The sequence below is a fragment of the Myotis daubentonii genome, chromosome 18 (assembly GCF_963259705.1).
Source record: "Myotis daubentonii chromosome 18, mMyoDau2.1, whole genome shotgun sequence".
Taxonomy (NCBI): Eukaryota; Metazoa; Chordata; class Mammalia; order Chiroptera; family Vespertilionidae; genus Myotis; species Myotis daubentonii.
The window spans coordinates 38,618,978-38,638,864 of NC_081857.1; the positions used below are offsets into that span (position 1 = coordinate 38,618,978).

The 19,887-nt window shown below is 50.8% G+C and overlaps 1 protein-coding gene and 1 non-coding gene across 2 annotated transcripts; both read left to right on the forward strand.

Annotated features, from left to right (window-relative positions):
- Positions 1-8,461: 8,461 nt before the first annotated feature.
- Positions 8,462-16,722, forward strand: GNAT2 (G protein subunit alpha transducin 2). Its single transcript, XM_059673671.1, has 8 exons — positions 8,462-8,579; positions 10,242-10,284; positions 11,445-11,586; positions 12,499-12,656; positions 13,909-14,037; positions 14,229-14,358; positions 15,685-15,838; positions 16,486-16,722. The coding sequence occupies exons 1-8, from the start codon at positions 8,462-8,464 to the stop codon at positions 16,674-16,676; spliced, it is 1,065 nt and encodes a 354-aa protein (XP_059529654.1). The 3' UTR covers positions 16,677-16,722.
- Positions 16,723-18,152: 1,430 nt separating this feature from the next.
- On the forward strand, positions 18,153-18,286 carry LOC132221447 (U11 spliceosomal RNA). The gene has a single exon (XR_009449994.1). It is a non-coding gene; the product is annotated as a U11 spliceosomal RNA (small nuclear RNA).
- Positions 18,287-19,887: the final 1,601 nt, after the last annotated feature.

A 19,887-nucleotide genomic window follows, 5' to 3' on the forward strand; every position in this document is an offset into this window, starting at 1 on the left:
TGTGGCTCAGTGGTTGAGGGTTGAGCATCGACCTATGAACCCGCAGATCGGGTTTCCAGGCAGGGCACGTGCCCCAGTAGAAGCAATGATGCCTCTGTCTCCCAATCCCTCTCTGAAATTAATTAAAAAAAAAAATATATATATATATATATATATATATATTTTAAAAATAATAAAAATAAAAAGAGCTGCCAGAAAAACATGCATGAAGGTGTTAGTCACTGCAATGGTTATCACACGAAGGGCTGGCCGCTTAAAGGCGGGACAGTAAGGGGATGTTCAGATAGGTCACAGACATCCAGTGAAATACAGCCATGACAAATGGTTCTCAGAGAATGTCTTACCCAGGTGGAAATGTTTGCAATGTAAAGTGAAATGGAAAAATGGATGTTAAAATCGCTGCACATGGTATGGCCCTCATTGCGTGACATAGGAAATAAACACACCAAAACATTCACAAATGATTACCTGTGAGTGGCAGAATTATGGCTTGTATTTATTTTCTTCTTTATACTTATCTGCATTTAAAAATGACCATATTCATTACTTTTATAATCAAGGGAAAGGGAATAAAAGCCAAGTCTGTAACAATCTTTAACAGCCTCTATCCCCCACTCCCAACTGACTCTCCTGAGTCTCAACCCCAGACTGAACTGGTCTTGGAGCCCTTAGGCATTTCAAGGCTGTTGGGCTCCCAACAATAAATAGTAAAATACGTTTTAAAATTAAAAATCAAGCACCAGGTAACCCCGTAGAATGCCAACTCTATTCTGATAAAATGCAAATTTCGACATAGTTTTAAGGGGTGGGACCTTGCATTGGGCCAGGTCTCTTTAGGATTCCCCCTTAATCCAGACCTACCTACCTATTTACCTACCTAAGCAGCCCAGAGTTTGCAATCCCTGCCTCCACCCTACCCAGGCAAACCGGTTCACTAGTCCCTTCACGCTCCTCCCTAGTCCCACGTGCAACACACCCTTCACCCTGTCACCCTCCCCATTTCCAGGCCATCTGGTGAGCTGTCTCTGCTAGGAAGTCTGCCCTGATTACAGCTAAGCATCACTCTCCCCACCTACACACACCAGCAGGCATCTGCGTGGGGTGTCCCTGTCTGCGTGGAACAGAGTTTGGGAAATGAAGGAGTGAGCCATCCCCTATGGCCCGGGCTTTTTTCATGTTGGGGCGTCAATGTTGTCTTGGCGCCTCTGGGATCTCACCCCAGCTCTAAGCACAGCTTCCTCCCCTCCTAGCCCGTCCACCAGATGGCCCTGACATGGCTCCCCCGCGCCCCGGGCCCTAACAGTGTGCTTCTTCATTCCCCAAGATCTGCTTCTCTGCGCTCCGTCTGGCCTGAGCTCATGTGTGGCGCCAGCCTTCCCTCTGGGCCAGACCACCCTCTGCAGATAGGAGACTCGGTAGAGAACACGTTCGGCCTCAAGGAGATCCTGGGCCAGCACCATCTCTCAAACCATACTCCATGCCTAGAACCTTCTGGAACCAAGCTATTCAGCTCCAGTTTCCCGCTTGTCCCAGCAGCTGCCCACCCCCATCCCAGGCACCCAGCGTTGTTTATGGCACCTCGCAGCTGTGTCCATTTGTGCTTGTTTATAAGTCTCCCACGAGTTTTCGCCAAACCCTTTGTCCTTCAAGGCCCTCACCGGCTAGCCCCAATTTCCCTTTCCTGTCCGAAACTCCCAGCCTCCCCTCCACCTCACTCTTTTCCTCCATCCAGTCACATCAGACTTCCTACGCTTCTCTCTTTAAAAAAAAAAAAAAATACATTATTTTATTGATTTCAGAGAGGAAGGGAGAGGGAGAAAGAGATAGAAACATCAGTGATGATCAGCGGCCTCTGCACAGCCCCGACTAGGGATCAACCGAACCCAGGACCCTTCAGTCTGCAGGCCAACACCATCCACCGAGCCAGACCGCGAGGGCCTTCCCAGGCTTCTCTGAGCACACAGTGTACCCTGGGCCTCATGCCTTCCTTTTCTCACGCGCTCTCCTCTCCCGGAAATGCCTGTCCCCCATTTCCACTGTGTTCTGCTTCTTTGGTGAAAGTCTGTTCTCTTTACCATCACTCCCTCCTTCCTCCTGCTGTAGAATTGCGCAGCCGGACAGTCCGCGGTGTGAACTGCTGCCTTTCCTCCCGGGCTGGAGACTAACTTGCAGCAGCTCTGACTTCTCCAGCACTTGCACAGTTTTCCTTCAATCAAGTTGTTTCTCTGTGAGTTTACCCCACCTCTGCCTGTGGACCTGAAGGCAGTTCCCCATTCTTCATCTCTCTCTCCCCGTCCCACTCCAACTGGGACAAAGCTGTATTCAAGTCCCCACCGCGGGGCGTAAGAAGATCCTGAGATCGCCCCTCAGCTCAGGAAACAGGGTCAAATTCATTCGGAAATGGTGGTTCTTTTTTTCACTGAAAAGGATTTGGTTATAAGGGCTGTGAACTAGGACACCTGAGCGCTAGCTGATTCTGATGCTAAGTCGTTTATTGATATTGAGGGACGTGGGCCTGGGAATGGAAAAATACCCAGTGTCCCGGAAGCTACGTGGAGACCGTGGTCAGAAGATGTGAAAACCACTGTTCCTCCTGCACAGCTGGTCAGGTTGGGCCACGAAGAGCCAGCCTGGAGCCAGGTCAGAGGGCCTCCCTTTCCTCTGTGCTGCCTCCCCTGTGCTCGAGCATGATCTTAATAAAATCTGTCTGAACATTTCTCTGGGGTTTCCTCCCAATTTCTGTCTTGGGGAGTCTGAGAACCTCAACACCGGTAACATTTCGTGGCAACTCAGCGGGACCCCTCGTGTCCCTACAGCAGCAGGACAGAGCCAGAGCACACGTCACGAGGGGTCAAACCCGGGCCTTTGAGTCTGTCTCCGATGCTCCCAGGCCTCTCCCTCTGGCCAGTTTGTCCTTTTCTCTCCCCTGGTGACTGTTTTGTCTTGTCTTTGCGTTCCTGAAAGTGGGTTCAAGTCCCCCTGTAGTTATACTGGTGGGCAGACAGACTGTTTCCCTCTGTCCGTCCACAGGGTCTCAGGTTAGAGTCCCAGACATTGTTTTGTGTTCTGTTTGTGTACCTGTTTCCACACAAAGAGATGGACTTGCTGACACCCTGGCTACTTGCTGGGCTACTCTCTTCAACACTAAAAAAATTCAATATTGGTTTTCTTTTGCAATGTGGTCTGGCCCCAATATTCTCTTGGGGATCCAAAAGAATGGTAACGATGGCCCTAGCTGGTTTGCTCAGTGGATAGAGCGTCAGCCTGCAGACTGAAGGGTCCCAGGTTTGATTCCCGTTGAGAGCATGTGCCCAGGTTGTGGGCTTGATCCCCAGTGGGGAATTGTAGGAAGCCTGATCAATGATTCTCTCATCAGTGATGTTTTCTCTCTCTCCCCCCCCCCCTTCTTCTCTGAAATCAATAAAAATATATTTTAAAGAAATTTTTTAAATGGTAACTATGAAGGGACGTCGTCCTGAGTGAGCGCTCGGCCCGCAGTGGAGTGACCCTGGCCAGTGGCGATCGCCCAGGTTCTCCTGAGCTGACTGTGCCAGAGCCAGACCTGCGTGCTCCCCGCTGACCCTGCAGGCTGACCAACAGGGCTTTCATTTTACGGTGAGAAAATGAGGTAATTGATCCTGGAACTGTATCTGTTATTTGTTAAGTCTGTGTCTCAACCAGGCTGTAGACTTTTGTTTTTAACTTGAAACTGGGTTTAGATTTGATCTAAAGCTGGCAAATGAAACCTGAAAGTATTGACTGTTTGGGGTGGGGGTGTGAATGCAGGTAGGCATGTAAGTGAAATATGTTGTTTGTTCCTGTTATTTGTTTTAAATGGTTTGACTTTTACGCTTCTTGGTGAACACAGCACACTCCTTTGTGAGAGCCTTCTGACCCCGAGCTCTCTCCCTGGCGTCCCCGGAGCAAGTTCCCAGGGGCCTGGGGATTTCACACACTCCTCGGGGGGCTTTCATGGGACATGGCAGACAGCTGGCCATGGGAGCCTGTGGGGGCTGCCTCTGTCAGTGCCTGAGAGGAATCCACATGGCAAAGGGTCAGAGTTCAACCCACACCTCCCTGGGTTCTGTTACCACCTCATTAACATGTTTGTCCTTTAATGACAGTCATTGTTGAGTCTGATGCTTTTGCAAATATATTTCATCTCCAGGAAGATACATGGAGAGGACAATGGCTTATTTTAAAATTCAGGTTTCTAAGAATTTTTGGATCAGATCTTTACACTGGATGAGGATTTATAGAACGCTAGGGAACACTGGCAGGTGACCAAATAAACAAGAATTAACTCTATGGGGCTGAATGAACTGAAAATGATTGTAATTTCTATAACTTTTTGTTGGATATATTGATTTTTAACCTTTTTGCTTTCCGGGTATAAGAAAGCTTGTTTTCTCTTAAACTACCTATGACTTACAACGGTTTGGTAAATTATAATCTCTGTAGATAATAGTGAAACATTTATATTCTTCTCTCTACCTAATCCCAGAGAAGTTTGGAAATTCTGAATGAGTATCATTATTTTCATGGGAATATGGTTACTGGCATAAATCCTATAGGAATCTGTTCTCTTTATAATGGGACACAATTGGAAAGTTTTGAAGAGGCTTTGACTGGAATGTCATGTTTAAAAGAGACACACATAGACTCTGGATCTCTGGTTCGATCCCCTTTTGGGACTACATGCCCGGGTTGTAGTCTCGATCCCTAGTGGGGGGGCGTGCAGGAGGCAGCCTATCAATGATTCTCTCTCATCATTACTGTTTCTATCTCTCTGTCCCCTCCCTTCCCCTCTGAAGTCAATGAAAATGTTTCTTTTTTAAAGGAGTATACCCTGAACACCAGCACTCAGTCAGAACACAACGCTGCTGGATCGGCTGCTGAGAGGACTCCAGTGCTGAGACAAATGGTGTGAGCACTGAGGACCTGCCCAACATAAAACTCTCGGTATTTTGAAAACATTTGTTCATTTGGTTGCAAGCAACCACTCAAAACTGAAAAATAAATGCAAAATCTTGCTAAAAAAAAGAGAGAGAAAAAAAAGCACAACCCAAATCAAATCTGGGAATCCATTCATGGTGACCTGCCTTCACTTACCTGGCTTTCCCCTCTGTGCCCAGATGGTCCTTCTACTCCCACTGGTATTTGGGCCTGGTCTCTTTAACCTTCTCGTAGTTTGTCTCCTCCAGATGGCAACAGTTCCATGTTCATGAAGCTGATGGTCATGCCAGGCTGCCAGCCCATCCCGGACAAGGAAGACCCGAGCCCTTGCTGCTCTTCAAATGAGGCAGCGAGAGAATTGTATTCCTCCCTCGCTCAGCAGGAAGCAGTCACCGGAGACCTCTGACCCTAATCCCTTCAGAATAAGGAGGAATAAACCTCCCGGGGGAGATGAGGCAGGATAAGGACTTGGGCCCAGGAATGAAAAAATACCAGATGGCCAGGAAGACAAGTTAAAACCAGGTGGCCAGACGATGTCGAAACCACATCTGGGGCATGCTCAGTTGATCAAGGTTTGTCCGCTATGCAACCTTCCAGCAGTGGCGATAATGAGCAATGCCACCATCTTGCCCGCACAGCACAGGCCGGAGATAGTTGCCAAGCAACCCAAAAGAAGGAGGAAGTAACCCCACCCTGACCCGTTAAATTCCACCCCCTGAACCCTTCACCAGCCGCCTTTCCCAGCAAGCCCATCTTTCTTTTTGCACAAGCCCGCTTTGTCCCCAGCTTATAAAAGTGGCCAAACAGAGCCAGCCATGAAGCCAGCTCCGTACTGCTTCCCTTGTGCTCAAGTGTAAGCTTAATAAAATCTGTCTGGAAATTTCTCTGGGTTTTCCTCTCGATTTCTGTCTTGGGGAACCCCCAAGCCCCAATGCCATTAGCACTATGAGGATCACCTTTCTCTGCTTCTGTTCACTCCCCTCTGAAATGGGAATGGCACCTACATGCTCTACTGACTCCCCCAGGGCACTGAAACCAAATGCGATGATAAAGGAGAGCTGCCACAGGGAAGGCACAGGAGCTGGAGACCGAGGCAGGTCACTGGCATCCGCATGGTGCATGCGCAGTAGCGGGTCTGTGCAAGCTGACCAGGTGAGGATCAGGAGTTCCCCTGCTCAGCTTAGTCGTGGGGAAGGGGAGCCGGCAAGCAGGAAGCATGCAGAAGCAGCACGGAAGTTTGCAGACGTGGCAGCTGAAAAAGGAACAAGCTAAGCATTTTCCCCGGTTGTGAAACAAGTCAGGTTCCTTTAACAAGGCACGGGCAGCTGTGATTAAGATCCTGTGTTTGCCTGTTTTGCCGTGGTCTTTTTTTTTTTTTTTCCAAGTGTTCTTTCTTTGGCCGCTCATTCGAGGGCAATAGGAAGAGAAGGTGGTATGTCTGTTTACTAAGCTTTGTGACCTTGAACAAGTGACTTAACCCCCAAGCCTCAGTTATCTGGCCTGTAAAATGGGGACAAGAGCACTCAGCTTGAAGTTACTGTGAGAATGAATTGATCTGAGCCCCATAAACTGTTTAGTACAGTCCCTGGCTGCTCCTTGCTGTGGATAGTGCAGGGCACAGCACAGCTCTGGCCCCGGTGTAAGTTACTAATATTGTTGGTAGGCTATGGCAGGTATTACTGAAACCTTATAGCCAAGATTCCAGGACAGTCACCATTTCAAGGGCACTCTCCTGCTTTCCCTTGTCGCTGAGCACGTGTCCATTTTTGGCTGGGAAAACACGGTCACCGTAGCGGCACCTTGGTGGCTGCCTAGTTCTCCATCAGCCGCGAGAGGCTGGGCCCAGGCCCAGTGCTTCTCAGATCCCCAGATACGCAGCTGCAGGGCGGCAGGAGGAGCAAGATGGTCGGCAGGTGCTCAGGGTTCCTGGCAGGTGGGAGACCGAGGTCCTACCTCCCCCCCTCTCAGTCCCACAGGCCACCGCTGCACTGTCCCAGCTCTAAAAGGACAGAGAAAGTGAGATCCTTTGAGCTCAATGGTTCCCTGCTTTGGCTGCACATTAGAATCATAGAGAAAATTTAAAAATCTTCATGCCTGGCCCAGCCGGCGTGGCTCAGTGGTTGAGCGTCAACCTATGAACCAGGAGGTCAAGGCTCAATTTCCGGTCAGGGCACATGCCCAGATTGCGGGCTCGATCCCCAGTGGGGAGAGTGGTGGTGGTGGGGGGGCGGGCATGCAGGATGCAGCTGATCAATGATTCTCTTCAATCTCTCTCTCTCCCTCTCCCTTCCTCTCTGAAATCCATAAAAAAATATTTATTTAAAAAAGGAAAGAAAAATCTTCATGTCTGGACTGCATTCCAGACCAATTAAATCAGTATTTTTTTTTTTTTTTAAAGCTCTTTATGTCAACTCCAATGCACACCAAAAGTTGAGAACCACTGTTCTGGATCAGGGCTTTTCAAACTTGCCATGTGACGATAACTCTTTATATTAGTGTAAAATACAGTTGCTCAGGCTCTGGAATTGGCATTATTACTGGAACTTATGGATCCTAAAGCACACCCTTTTAAAAACGTATAACATTTGAACATCTTTGAAATCAGATGATCTCCTTCCCATCGGTGGCACCGGGGTTCTGATGAAATACAAGCACTCAGGTGAGTCTCATCATTAGGCAGGTGCGAGGGAACACCAAGGCCCTGGCCTCCCCAGGGGGCATGTCCCTCTCCTTTGTCCTTGAAATCACTTGCGATCCTGCCCAAAAGGGAGCTTCTGAGAAGGTCTGGGGTACGGCCTCAGTGTCTGCATTTCTTTTTTATTTTTAATGTATTTTTATTGATTACAGAGAGGAAGGGAGAGGGAGAGAGAGAGAAACATCAATGATGAGAGAGAATCATTGATCGGCTGCCTCCTGCATGCCTCCCACTGGGGATTGAGCTCATAACCCGGGCATGTGCCCTGACCGGGACTCGAACCCAACCTTGACCTCCTGGTTCATAGATCAAGGCTCAACCACTGAGCCTCGCCAGCCGGGCTGGAAAGAACATTTCTAATCTTCCCAAGGAAGGGCAGCTCCCCAGGGCCGCCTGCGGCGATGGAAGACGGAGGGGTGTGCTTCGGTGCCTGAAACAAGACCCCAGAATCTCTGTGAAAGAGACTTTTAGGGGGTCAGCCCCTGAAAAGGAGGGGCACCCGCACCCTGTTCTCCTGTGTCCGAACCCAGCAGGCTACCTCCCTGGTCACAGAAACACGGAGTCTTTGCCCTTTGCCATACTGAGCTCTTAATTGGCTTGGCCATCACAGCGCTGGATGTAAAGGCCGCAATCCCCAGCCTACGCAGCTCTCCAGCTGGGGCAGGGACGAGACCTCCCTCCCCAGGCCCCTGCAGACCCGCCTCTCAGGCCTGCGGATCTGACACTCCACCCCAGTTTACTGCTCCCTTACCTTCCTCCTCCCAGACCCGGAGACCCCAGAGGAGAAGCCGCCGGAGGAGACAGGGGGCCATGGGGAGCGGAGTCAGTGCTGAGGACAGACAGCTGGCCAAGCGGTCCAAGGAGCTAGAACGGAAGCTGCAGGAGGACGCAGACAAGGAGGCCAAGACCGTCAAGCTGCTGCTGCTGGGTGAGGCGGTGGGGAGATGAGCCGGGGAAGGAGATGGCCCGCTCCGTCCAGCTTAGCCGGAGTCCGGGCGGAGATGGGCTCCAGCCCACCCCACAGGCGGGAGGACAGGCAGGTCCCTGTCCCGCTCCCATTCCAGTCTCGGGCTGGGGGGTCAGGAGCTCTAGATGCAGGTGCCGAAGCCCGCTGGGATGGTTCTGCTAGTCCTTGGACCAGGAGCAGAACCAGGGCCAGGATGGCCCCGCCCATCTCTGAACCTAACCGAACCCAACACCTGGGCTTGCGGACGGGGCCCCACACGCAGCCAGAGGACTCGGCGTCCAGGACTCCGGAGGATGGCGGACGTGCAAGGCCTGCCTTGTGTACCGTCGGTGTCATGTAGGCGCAGGGACGGCCCACTTGCCGAGGCCCGGCTCCTTCTCGCTCTCGGTAAAAACAGCAGGAGCAGGCGCCCCAGGGGAGGCCGGGCCTTCAGCTGGAGGCTCCTACCCTGAGGAGCTCCTAAGCAGATGAGGGGTTTGGGCTGAAGAGAGACCAGCACCTGGGTGGTCAGGCAGACACAAGTCGCGGCTGTAAATAGAACCAAGACAGTAGAGCTCGGCCACCTGGCTCAGGAAAACCACAGTGGCCGCCGGGCGGGTGGGGCCGTGCAGAAGGCAGCTGGGCAGGTGTGCAAGCCCGGGCCCGCCCCACCCTGCGGGCGTGTGGCCTGGCCCTGGGGACACCCTGGAGGAGCACACCTCTGTCCCTGGGCCCCGAGGAGGGAGGCAGGGGAAGAGCATGGCCAGCTGGGATCTTTTTTTTTTTTTTTTTTTTAAATATATTTTATTGATTTTTTACAGAGAGGAAGGGAGAGAGATAGAGAGTTAGAAACATCGATGAGAGAGAAACATCGATCAGCCGCCTCCTGCACATCTCCCACTGGGGATGTGCCCGCAACCCAGGTACATGCCCTTGGCCGGAATCGAACCTGGGACCCTTCAGTCCGCAGGCCGACGCTCTATCCACTGAGCCAAACTGGTTTCGGCCAGCTGGGATCTTTTAAGCCTAATCAGTTTCTTCCACCTTCAGGATAAGCCGCTTAGACTAGAGCAAGCAGCCCAGGCGGGGGGGGGGGGGAGGGCCGGAGGGTTGTGGGTGTCGATGGAGGGAGAGCGGAGCGTGAAGGAGGATATTAGGGCATTTTTGTCAATAAAGGAAACTCCACGATGGAAAAAAACAGCATTTCAGTGAAGGGATCCAGCTCCCTCCAATCCTGCCCGAGTTCTCGCTCCTGAGTGAAAGGGTCGGAGAGAAGGGGGTGGTCAAGGAATTCCCCGACTACCTGGGTTCCAAGGAGGCTGCCCCCGCCCCGCCCATGGGGACATCTGGAAATGTCTGGTGGCACGTGTGGCTGTCACGACTGTGAGCATGGAGTGCCACTGACGGCCAGTGGGTGGTGGCCCGGAACCTGCTGGACACTCTCAATGCGCGGGAGACCCCTCCCCAACCAAGAGCCCCAGCCCAGACACCCACCATGCGGAGCGAGGACCCCGCTGTGCATGGCCTGAGCTCAGGCTGGCAGCCCTCCTCCCCGTGCTGTGCCCCGTAGGGGGGAGGGGCGGACGGGGGTGGGGGTGGGGGTGAGGCTGGTGCACATCTGGAGCAAGGGCACTTCTCCCGCAGGGGCCGGGGAGTCGGGGAAGAGCACCATCGTCAAGCAGATGAAGTGAGTGAGCGAAGCCCCCGGAGGACGGGGTGGGCGCGGGAGTGGCAGGGCCAGGAGGGGCGCCTGGGCCTTAAGGAACCCTGATGTCAATAGAAGGGACCCACGCCCCTCTGCACCCCTTGCCTCTAACTCTCCACTCTGGAACAGAGATCAGGTTCTTATGAACCTTTAGAGCAGTGGTTCCAAGCCTTTCTGGCCACGTCCCACCTAATCATCTCTAAAACCCTGATGCCCCCCACCCTCCCGACATAGAATTCTTTTTTTTTCTTTTTAAATATATGTTTTTTTATTGATTTTTCACAGAGAGGAAGGGAAAGGGATAGAGAGTTAGAAACATCGATCAGAGAGAGAAACATTGATCAGCTGCCTCCTGCACACCCCCAACCGGGGATGTGACCACAACCAAGGTACATGCCCTTGACCGGAATCGAACCTGGGACCTTTCAGTCCGCAGGCCGACGCTCTATCCACTGAGCCAAACCGGTCAGGGCTAGAATTCTTACTATTCAAAAAGTGAATCCTACTCACGTGGAGGAAGCCTAAAAGGCCATTCACTTGGTCTAAACAAGCTTCCAAAGAACATGACACCCGTGAAAGACAAAAATAAAAGAACAAAAGGACAGCTGAAGTACTGAGGAAGAAAGCCCTAAAAAATTGTTTAAAAAAATATGAAGTGATATGAAAAAATAGCAGTTTCAAAACATATATATAACAGAGAACTGAAATGCATAAATATATCACAATACTATATATACATATATTTTATATATTTTTATTGATTTTAGAGAGGAAGGGAGAGAGAAACATCAATGATGAGAATCATTGATCGGCTGCCTCCTGCACGCCCCTTACTGGGGATCGAGCCCGCAACCCAGGCATGTGCCCTTGACCGGAATCAAACCGGGGACCCTTCAGTCTGCAGGCTGACACTCTATCCACTGAGCCAAACCGGCCAGGGCACAATATATATATTTATATGCTGTATATGAGGCCCCCAGAACCATAAGAAATGAAAAAAATGCACCGTGAATACCTCATTCTCGAATTGCCCCCCTGTGGGGCGTGTGCCCACACTGGGAACCACTGCTGTAGAGCCTCCCAGATCCGCAGCCCTAGGCCTGGCTGCTCAGGCCCCGCTGAGGGCCGGGCCACTCCCGCAGGATCATTCACCAGGACGGCTACTCGCCGGAGGAATGCCTGGAGTACAAGTCCGTCATCTACGGCAACGTGCTGCAGTCCATCCTGGCCATCGTCCGCGCCATGTCCACCTTGGGCATCGACTATGCCCAGCTGAGCTGTGCGGTAGGTGCCCGACGGGATGGGGTAAGCCTGGAGGGAGAGGTAGGCTAACAAGGAGCAGACCAGCGGCCAACAGGCTGGGAGGAACCCCGGGTCCGAAAAGTTGGTGTAACTAGAATCCCACCTGCTGAGTTTCCAATCTTTTTAGTTCGGAAGGCAGGTGCACATCTGGAGAAGCAGGCAATTCCTGCCTTTTAAAAAATGTGTTTTTAATGATTTCAGAGGGTAAGGGAGAGAGAGAGAGAAACATCCATGATGAGAATGATTGATTGGCTGCCTCCTACAGGCCTCACACTGGGGATCGAGCCCACCACCCGGGCATGTGCCCTGACGGGGAATCGAACCGTGACCTCCTGGTTCCTAGGTCAATGCTCAACCCCTGAGCCACGCCAGCTGGGCTGCACTCCCTACCTGTACCGTAATGTGTTCTTTGCCTTACTTTACCATTTAAATAGCTCCTTGGGCTCCTCGCCCAGCCGTGGGACTGTGACAAGCTCGATCCCTCGTTCCAGGGTTGGCCTTTTCCTACACCTCACAAAGGTGACAGGCTGCTGCCTTCCCTCGTGCCCACCTCTCCGTCAGTCTGCCCTGCGAATGCGCGGTCTCCACGAAGCAGAGGGCACGTGCTGGGGCGCATGCTCTGGCCCAAGGGTGGAGGATGGAGACACCCAGAGGAAGCCCCTGGGCCCTCTGCCCTCCGGTGGGCACCCCAGGACTGGGTGCGTGGCCACCCTCTGCATCTCGGAAGCCCACTCAGAAATTAGTGTTTTCTTAGGTGGACTCTGCCCTGGACACTGCCTCCGGCTCAGGGGGCTTTGGGAGCGATGCAAAGTGCCGCCCTTCCAGCAGAATTCCCAGAGGCCTCCTGGGAAGCCAGGACTCCCTGTGGTTCTCAGCCAGGGTTCTGCCTTACAGGATGACGGGCGGCAGCTCAACAACCTGGCCGACTCCCTGGAGGAGGGCACCATGCCCCCCGAGCTGGTGGAGGTGATCAGGAGGCTGTGGCAGGACGGCGGGGTGCAGGCCTGCTTCGACAGAGCGGCGGAGTACCAGCTCAATGACTCGGCAGCCTAGTAAGGCTCGCTGGGGACGGGGCGGGACGAGGCGTCCGTCACCTTCTAGGGGACATCACACTGGCCTGAAGTTCCAGGCACTGAAAGCTGGGAGACCCAGGGACTGAACTTGGCCTGTTGCCTGTTGGGCCTCAGTGGTATTTTACTTGTGCTCGGAACGGAATGCCTTTAGGTCAGGACATGGGCCACAGCTCCCACGCTCCCTATTGCTTAATTTATTTATTTATTACTGATTTCAGAGAGGAAGGCAGAGGGAGAGATAGAACATCAATGATGAGAGAGAAGCATGGATCGGCTGCCTCCTGCACGCCCCACACTGGGGATCAAACCCCCAACCTGGGCATGTGTCCTGACCAGGAATCAAACCGTGACCTCCTGGTTCACAGGTCAACACTCAACTACTGAGCCACGCCAGTCAGGTTCAAATGAGAATGTAAACATGAAATTCCTGGCATACAGTAGGAACCGGTGTTAACTTTCCTTCTCTCTTTCTCTCGGTCCCTTCACTTCACATCTGCCTTCCTCCTGCCACCACCTTCTTTTTTGAACTTTTAAAAAAATGGTAACTGGCAAACATATACAAAAGTAGAATAATACAACGCATCACCAGGCTTTCACTGTTGTCAACTCATGGCCACCTTATTTCATTTTATCTTCATCCCCCACTGGATTATATTGAAGTAAATCCCAGATATCTTACCGTTTCATCCTAAACATTTCATTATGTATCTCTAAAAATAAGGGCTCTTTTTAAAAATAAATCACAACATAATCACAACTAAATATTTAAAATTCCTTAATGTCATCAAGTAGCCAAGTCAGTGTTCATTCAAGTTGCCCCAATATGCCAACGGTTCCAACTTGATTCAGAATATAAACGTTGCGGTGACGCGCGTCTCATGTGTGCTAGTTTCCTAACCCACTCCTATGTTTTTGATGGAACTCCTGGCACCTTTAAAACCACCACACCTCATTCGAGAGTCTAGAAAGCCCTTTAGCCAGGGGAAATGCATGGAAGTTACCTGACGTGACTTCAATGGGGCAGAACCGCTGCCTCAAACGGACGTGGCCCCCAGCCCACACCACACTGTCTCTGGTGGAGAGACCCGAGGACCTAAAGAGCTTTAACAATATGGATTCTAGTCCTGGTTCTACCGCCAAGTTAGTTGTATGCCTCTGGGTAAGGTTCTTGACCTTTCTTGGCCTTCGCTGTGAAAATTTAATGTCACCGATGCCAACCACTGCTCTCTAGCTACCTGAACCAACTAGACCGGATTGCGGCCCCCGACTACCTCCCCAATGAGCAAGATGTGCTGCGATCCAGAGTCAAAACCACAGGCATCATCGAGACCAAGTTTTCCGTCAAAGACTTGAACTTCAGGTGAGAACGTGGTACCCCAAAAGCACCTCTGACATCAGAGGGCACGGGCGTGCGCCCTGACCTTCACTAAAGCCCACCTGAATCAGTGTCCTGCCCTGTCCCTCGCACTGCCACCTGCTGCCTCCCTGGGGGTGGACACCAGACCTGGGGCCATCCCCGCACATGCCTGGAGGACAGCTTTCCGCCCTCAGGATGTTCGATGTGGGAGGGCAGAGGTCGGAGAGGAAGAAGTGGATCCACTGCTTTGAGGGAGTCACGTGCATCATTTTCTGTGCGGCCCTCAGCGCCTACGACATGGTGCTGGTGGAAGACGACGAGGTGGTGAGTGGCTCCTAGCCCCTGCTCCAGGTTCTCTCCCGTCTCCTTAGATCACGTTCCATCCGGGCACCCTAGATACCTTCTGGCGAAACGTCTCACGGGGCCGCTCATTTCCCAAGAGCTCTTCAAGTCTACGAGGCCTGACGGTTTTGCAGGGTCTTCGCAATGACAGAAGGCTGCACGTTACGTTTGTTTTCTTTCTCAGTAGAGGAAAAGATGGAGCCAAGTTAGCTAAGAGCACCCTTCAAGACCCCAGTGGCCTGCTCCCCGAGACCAGGCTGGCCCGGCCCTCTGGGCTCTGCAGACACACAGCCCCCGTTCTCCTCGCTCAAAGAGGCGCCCAGAGAAGGAAATGGCGGAAGTGCGTGTGGTGCGGCACCGGGCTCTCCCGCCCTCACCGTTCGGCACCACTTACATTCCTGCCCAAACTGAGACCCAGGACCCCATCACAGAAGCCCACCAAAACCATCCTGGAGCCGGAACCGGTTTGGCTCAGTGGATAGAGCGTCGGCCTGCGGACTGAAGGGTCCCGGGTTCGATTCCGGTCAAGGGCATATACCTGGGTTGCAGGCACATCCCCAGTAGGAGATGTGCAGGAGGCGGCTGATCCATGTTTCTGACTCTATCTCTCTCCCTTCCTCTCTGTAAAAAATCAATAAAATATATTAAAAAACAAAAAAAACCCAAAAACCCATCCTGGAGACGCAAATGGGCACATGCTAACAAGGGCCCAGTCTCAACCCTGGGTAGTAGCGCGTGCGGATGTCACAATCCTTAGTGTGCCCTGGCTCCCAAAGACCTGCGTGACATTCATGGCCTTCACGATCACGGGCACGTTCCACACATGACCTCATTTAACCTGTGTAATAACCCTACGAGATAGGGAGACAGACCCAGAAAAGCGCGATGATCCTCCCGTCACACGGCCAGGATAGGAAGAGCAGGAGGAAGCCAGAGTCTGTTGGCTGTTCTAGAGGGAGAAGCTGTTCCCTATCTTTTTTTTTTTTTTAATATATTTTATTGATTTATTACAGAGAGGAAGGGAGAGAGACAGAGAGTCAGAAACATCGATGAGAGAGAAACATCGACCAGCCGCCCCCCGCACATCCCCCACCGGGGAAGCGCCCGCAACCCAGGCACATGCCCTTGACCGGAATCGAACCCGGGACCCTTCAGTCTGCAGGCCGACGCTCCATCCACTGAGCCAAACCGGTTTCGGCCTGTTCCCCATCTTGCTTTTGGCATTTGGCACTCGTGTCTCCCAGAGCAGGGGGCAAACACCCATCCCCTAAGCCCAGCCTGGTGTCTCTGCTGTATTTCCTCCCCTAGAATCGTATGCATGAGTCCTTGCACCTGTTCAACAGCATCTGCAACCACAAGTTCTTCGCGGCCACGTCCATTGTCCTCTTTCTCAACAAGAAGGACCTCTTTGAGGAAAAAATCAAGAAGGTGCATCTCAGCATTTGCTTCCCAGAGTATGATGGTAGGTGTCAGGGCTGGGGACAAGGTAAGGCTTTCTTAGTGATGCCTGGTGGTGCCAATCCCCACAGCAAGGAGACAGGAAGGAACTTGCCTCTGAGGAGCACTCAGTAAACCCCCTGCCTGTGCCAAGTTGATGACTCCTTCTCCCTTAGCTCTCCTTCCTCTCGGGAGCTCTGTGATGTCCAAGTGACACTTGGCTGTCTCAGCTGAGAAACCTGGGCATCCAGTTCCAGGTTGTCCAAGTTTATTTTTACTGCTTTGAGAGAGGAAGGGAGAGGGAGGGAGGGTTAGAAACCTCAATGATGAGAAAGAATCGTCACCCTAGCTGGTAAGCTCAGTGGATAGAGCTAGGTTTACATTCAGGTGTCTCTGGAACAGAGCAGATGTCAGATGCAGGAGGGCCACCGACTGCCTATTCCAACGGAATCTACCAGAAACCAAGGGTGGAGACATAGGCAGCTCTCACCTCGATTTCTTTGCTCAACTCAAGCGAGAAACACTGGAGTGCAGTATAGGAGCGGCCTTGCCTTCAAAACAGCGTTTGTTTTGACTCGTAACACTTTGAGGGTCAAGTCAGTCACCTAAAAAGTAAGTGAGCAACTAAGGGTTAATTTATCCCATTTCTTCACTATTTTTCTGGAAAACCAGGGAACAACTCTTATGAGGATGCAGGGAATTATATCAAGAGCCAGTTCCTTGACCTCAACATGCGAAAAGATGTCAAAGAAATCTACAGTCACATGACCTGCGCTACGGACACGCAAAACGTCAAATTTGTCTTTGACGCAGTTACAGATATTATCATCAAAGAAAACCTCAAGGACTGCGGGCTCTTCTAATCTCCATCACTTCCCACGTGTCTCTTCCACGAACAGGCTTGGAATCTGGGCGATTTTGAGCAGAAAATGTCCGGTCACGACACTGTGAGATGGGGAATGAATGCGTGCTCCCTTGGCAGTGAGGTATACATGCCTGGACGGTCTCTCGCACATTCTTTTCAAAGCAGCGTAGCCAGTGAGTTTAAAGAGCCCGAGGCCAGGAGCCAGAAGACCCAGGCTCCAGGACCGGTTCTGCAACTCACGGCAAAACTTAAACATTTCATTTCTCAGGCCTCGAGTCCCTCCCTGTAAAGTGAAGGGAACTCCTCTACTACTTCACGGGGCTCTTCTGATGATCACAAACCTAACTGCAGGGAAGGCACAGAAAGGCTCTGTGGTTAGAGTCACAGAAAGAAATCCTATGTAAATGCTGCCATTTATGACAATCAATACCAGGTTTTTTGATGAACTAGCCCAAGCAAAACAGCAAAAATCAATTAAAAACAAAACCTTGATAACCCTACCACCCCTTTTTACTAACTGACCTCCCTCTATATGCCTTAGCTCAGACATCCAGGTCACTGAATAGAGGTGTTAGTTTTGAAGGCACATATAGAAGAACAATCCTTTTATTAAGCAGACTACCCCTCTGACCCCCAAAAGACCGAGTTCCCTTTATCTATAGGTAACTGTTTCTCAGCTATACAGGACACTTTCTAAGTAAGCTTGGAGTATTAATGATTTTATTGCTGCTACTCCTCTACCATAGAATCTAGAACAAGTGAGCAATCCTAAAATTCTCATTTCAACTGCTATTTGTTTCATAATAAAAAAGGCAGCGAGCCGAACCGGTTTGGCTCAGTGGATTCGATTCCGGTCAAGGGCATGTACCTTGGTTGCGGGCACATCCCCACTGGGGGGCATGCAGGAGGCAGGTGATCGATCTCTCTCATCGATGTTTCTGGCTCTCTGTCCCTCTCCCTTCTTCTCTGTAAAAAAAAATCAATAAACTATATTAAAAGAAAAAAAGAAAAAGGCAGCGGATCTTGCTTTAGACAATAAACATCTTTGCAGTTGGGTGGGTCCCTGTAACGTCTGGCTGGAAACATCTTCCCAAACAGACCACTAAGCAAATTATTCCTCTGAACGCCTTCGAGGGGAGACGCAGCTTGCATTTATCTTGACAGGAGCGGTGAAGGGTGGATTTAGCATTTTTACAGCTACCAGTGAGGAAGGCTCTTGGCAGCAAGATTTAGTATCTCGAAGAACGTGCCAATTAAAATGAAAATACACTCTTTGCCAGAAGCACACATTCACACCGAGGCTGCTACCAGCAGTGTTGATACTAGGGAACCATATGAGCTTAAAACACACTGAAGACGACACTGCAGCTGTTAAAATTGGATTCATTCACGAGTCTGAATCCTTGAAAAGAAACCAACTTGGGAGAACGAAGGAAAACGACTCTGCCTACTGCCACTTAAAAACTTAAGCCAAAAAAAGGGCTTTTGTCGTGAGTGGCATATGTAGAGCAGCCTGATTGCTCTATGTGCGGAATCGACATCGAGAGATTTCGGAAGCATAATTTCTTGGTACTTGGGCAGCTGGTGATCGTTGGTCCTGGCGCCCGCAAAAAAAACCCACACACACACAAAAAAACTTAAGCCAAAGCCTGGCCGGCGTGGCTCAGTGGCTGAGCGTCCATCTATGAACCCGGAGGTCACGGTTTGATTCCGGGTCAGAGCACATGCCCGGGTGCAGGCTCGATCCCCGACACTGGCAGCCGATCAAAGATTCTCTCTCATCATTGATGTTTCTGTCTCTCTCTCTCTCTCTCCTTCCCAAATCAATAAAGAAGTATTTTTTAAAAAGGAAACAAACCAAAACTCAAGTCAAAGAAAAAATCTGGGTAAGACTTCTTGTATCCAAGAGCTGTTCAGGGACTTTTCTAAATGGCTTGCTCCAACCATGACTTACCTGTTTGCTTTAATTCTACATACAGGGGTTCTGAGGTTTTTGTTGTGGTTTTTGATTTTTTGTACTAGAGGCCCAATGCACGAAATTTGTGCAAGGGGCTCGGCCCTTGCAGCTCGGCTGCCTCGCGGCCCTGCCCACTGGTTGTTCCAGAAGGTTGGCCCACCGTCCAGTCTAATTATCATATTAGCTCTTTATTATATAGAATATGGATCCCTCTGGCAGTCTAATGAGTCCTATGGGCCCTTCTCAGGATATTTAAATGGCATTAAGTTCGGAGATTTACAAAGGAAGCCAACACACAGAGTACAGGTCTGTCTTTGCAGCTCTGAAGCATGGGGTTAGAATCCTCGCTGCAGCTGTGACCTGTCACACAGGCCTCCCATGCAAATGTATCCCACTTAATCCACTTCCCCCCAATCATACCACATTGTGGAATTTTTTTTTAAAAAAGATTTTTTTACTGATTTTTTTGAAAGAGACAGAAACATCACTGTGAGAGCAAAACATCCATCAGCCACCTCCTGCACGCTCCCCGGACTGGGGACTGAGCCTGCAACCCTGGCACGTATCCTGACCAAGAATTGAACTGACAACCTTTTGATGCCCTCTGGTCATGAAAAAGTAAGCAATGGTGTGAACAGAAAATAAAACAAAGACCTTTCATTGAACATCAACCTACAACAAGGAGGTGTCATGGTTCAATTCCTGGTCAGGGCACATGCCTGGGTGCAGGAGGCAGCCGATCGATGATTCTCTCTCATCATTGATGTTTCTATCTTTCTCTCCCTCTCCCTTCCTCTCTGAAATCAATACAAATATATGTTAAAATAACACACAAAAAAACAGGCCTTTCACCTGCTCCGCATATAGTTGAACTTCATTTCAGGTCTTTAAAATGAATATGGGACATTGAGATGCTGAGACAAGATGAGCAGCTCCGGACTGCAGTGTAGCTTGAGTATCACGAATATTTACAAAGCACCTTTAAATGTCATTTCTATGTGATGAGAACCATGGAACATCAGAGTTGGGAGCTAGAACTAAGCCCACTTTTAGTTCACAGAACAGGGATATAAGACCCAAAGATTCCATAGCTGGTTGGAAACGGGGGAAACAGAATCCGGCACACAGAACAACCCTCCAACCTCCTAAGATTCTGGGGCCTCAGGGCCTTCATCCTACAGGAGCAAGAACGAACAATTAGAACAGGTAATGTCTTGTGACTTGTTATGTCTCCTGGGGGAATCTCTCATAC

Excerpts from the sequence above, each read along its gene's own strand:
- GNAT2 (XM_059673671.1), top strand. The coding sequence starts at position 8,462 with ATGGGGAGCGGAGTCAGTGCTGAGGACAGACAGCTGGCCAAGCGGTCC. Across the intron at positions 12,657-13,908 it reads CTCAATGACTCGGCAGCCTA|CTACCTGAACCAACTAGACC; the intron begins GTAAGGCTCGCT and ends ACTGCTCTCTAG. Across the intron at positions 14,359-15,684 it reads TGGTGGAAGACGACGAGGTG|AATCGTATGCATGAGTCCTT; the intron begins GTGAGTGGCTCC and ends TTCCTCCCCTAG.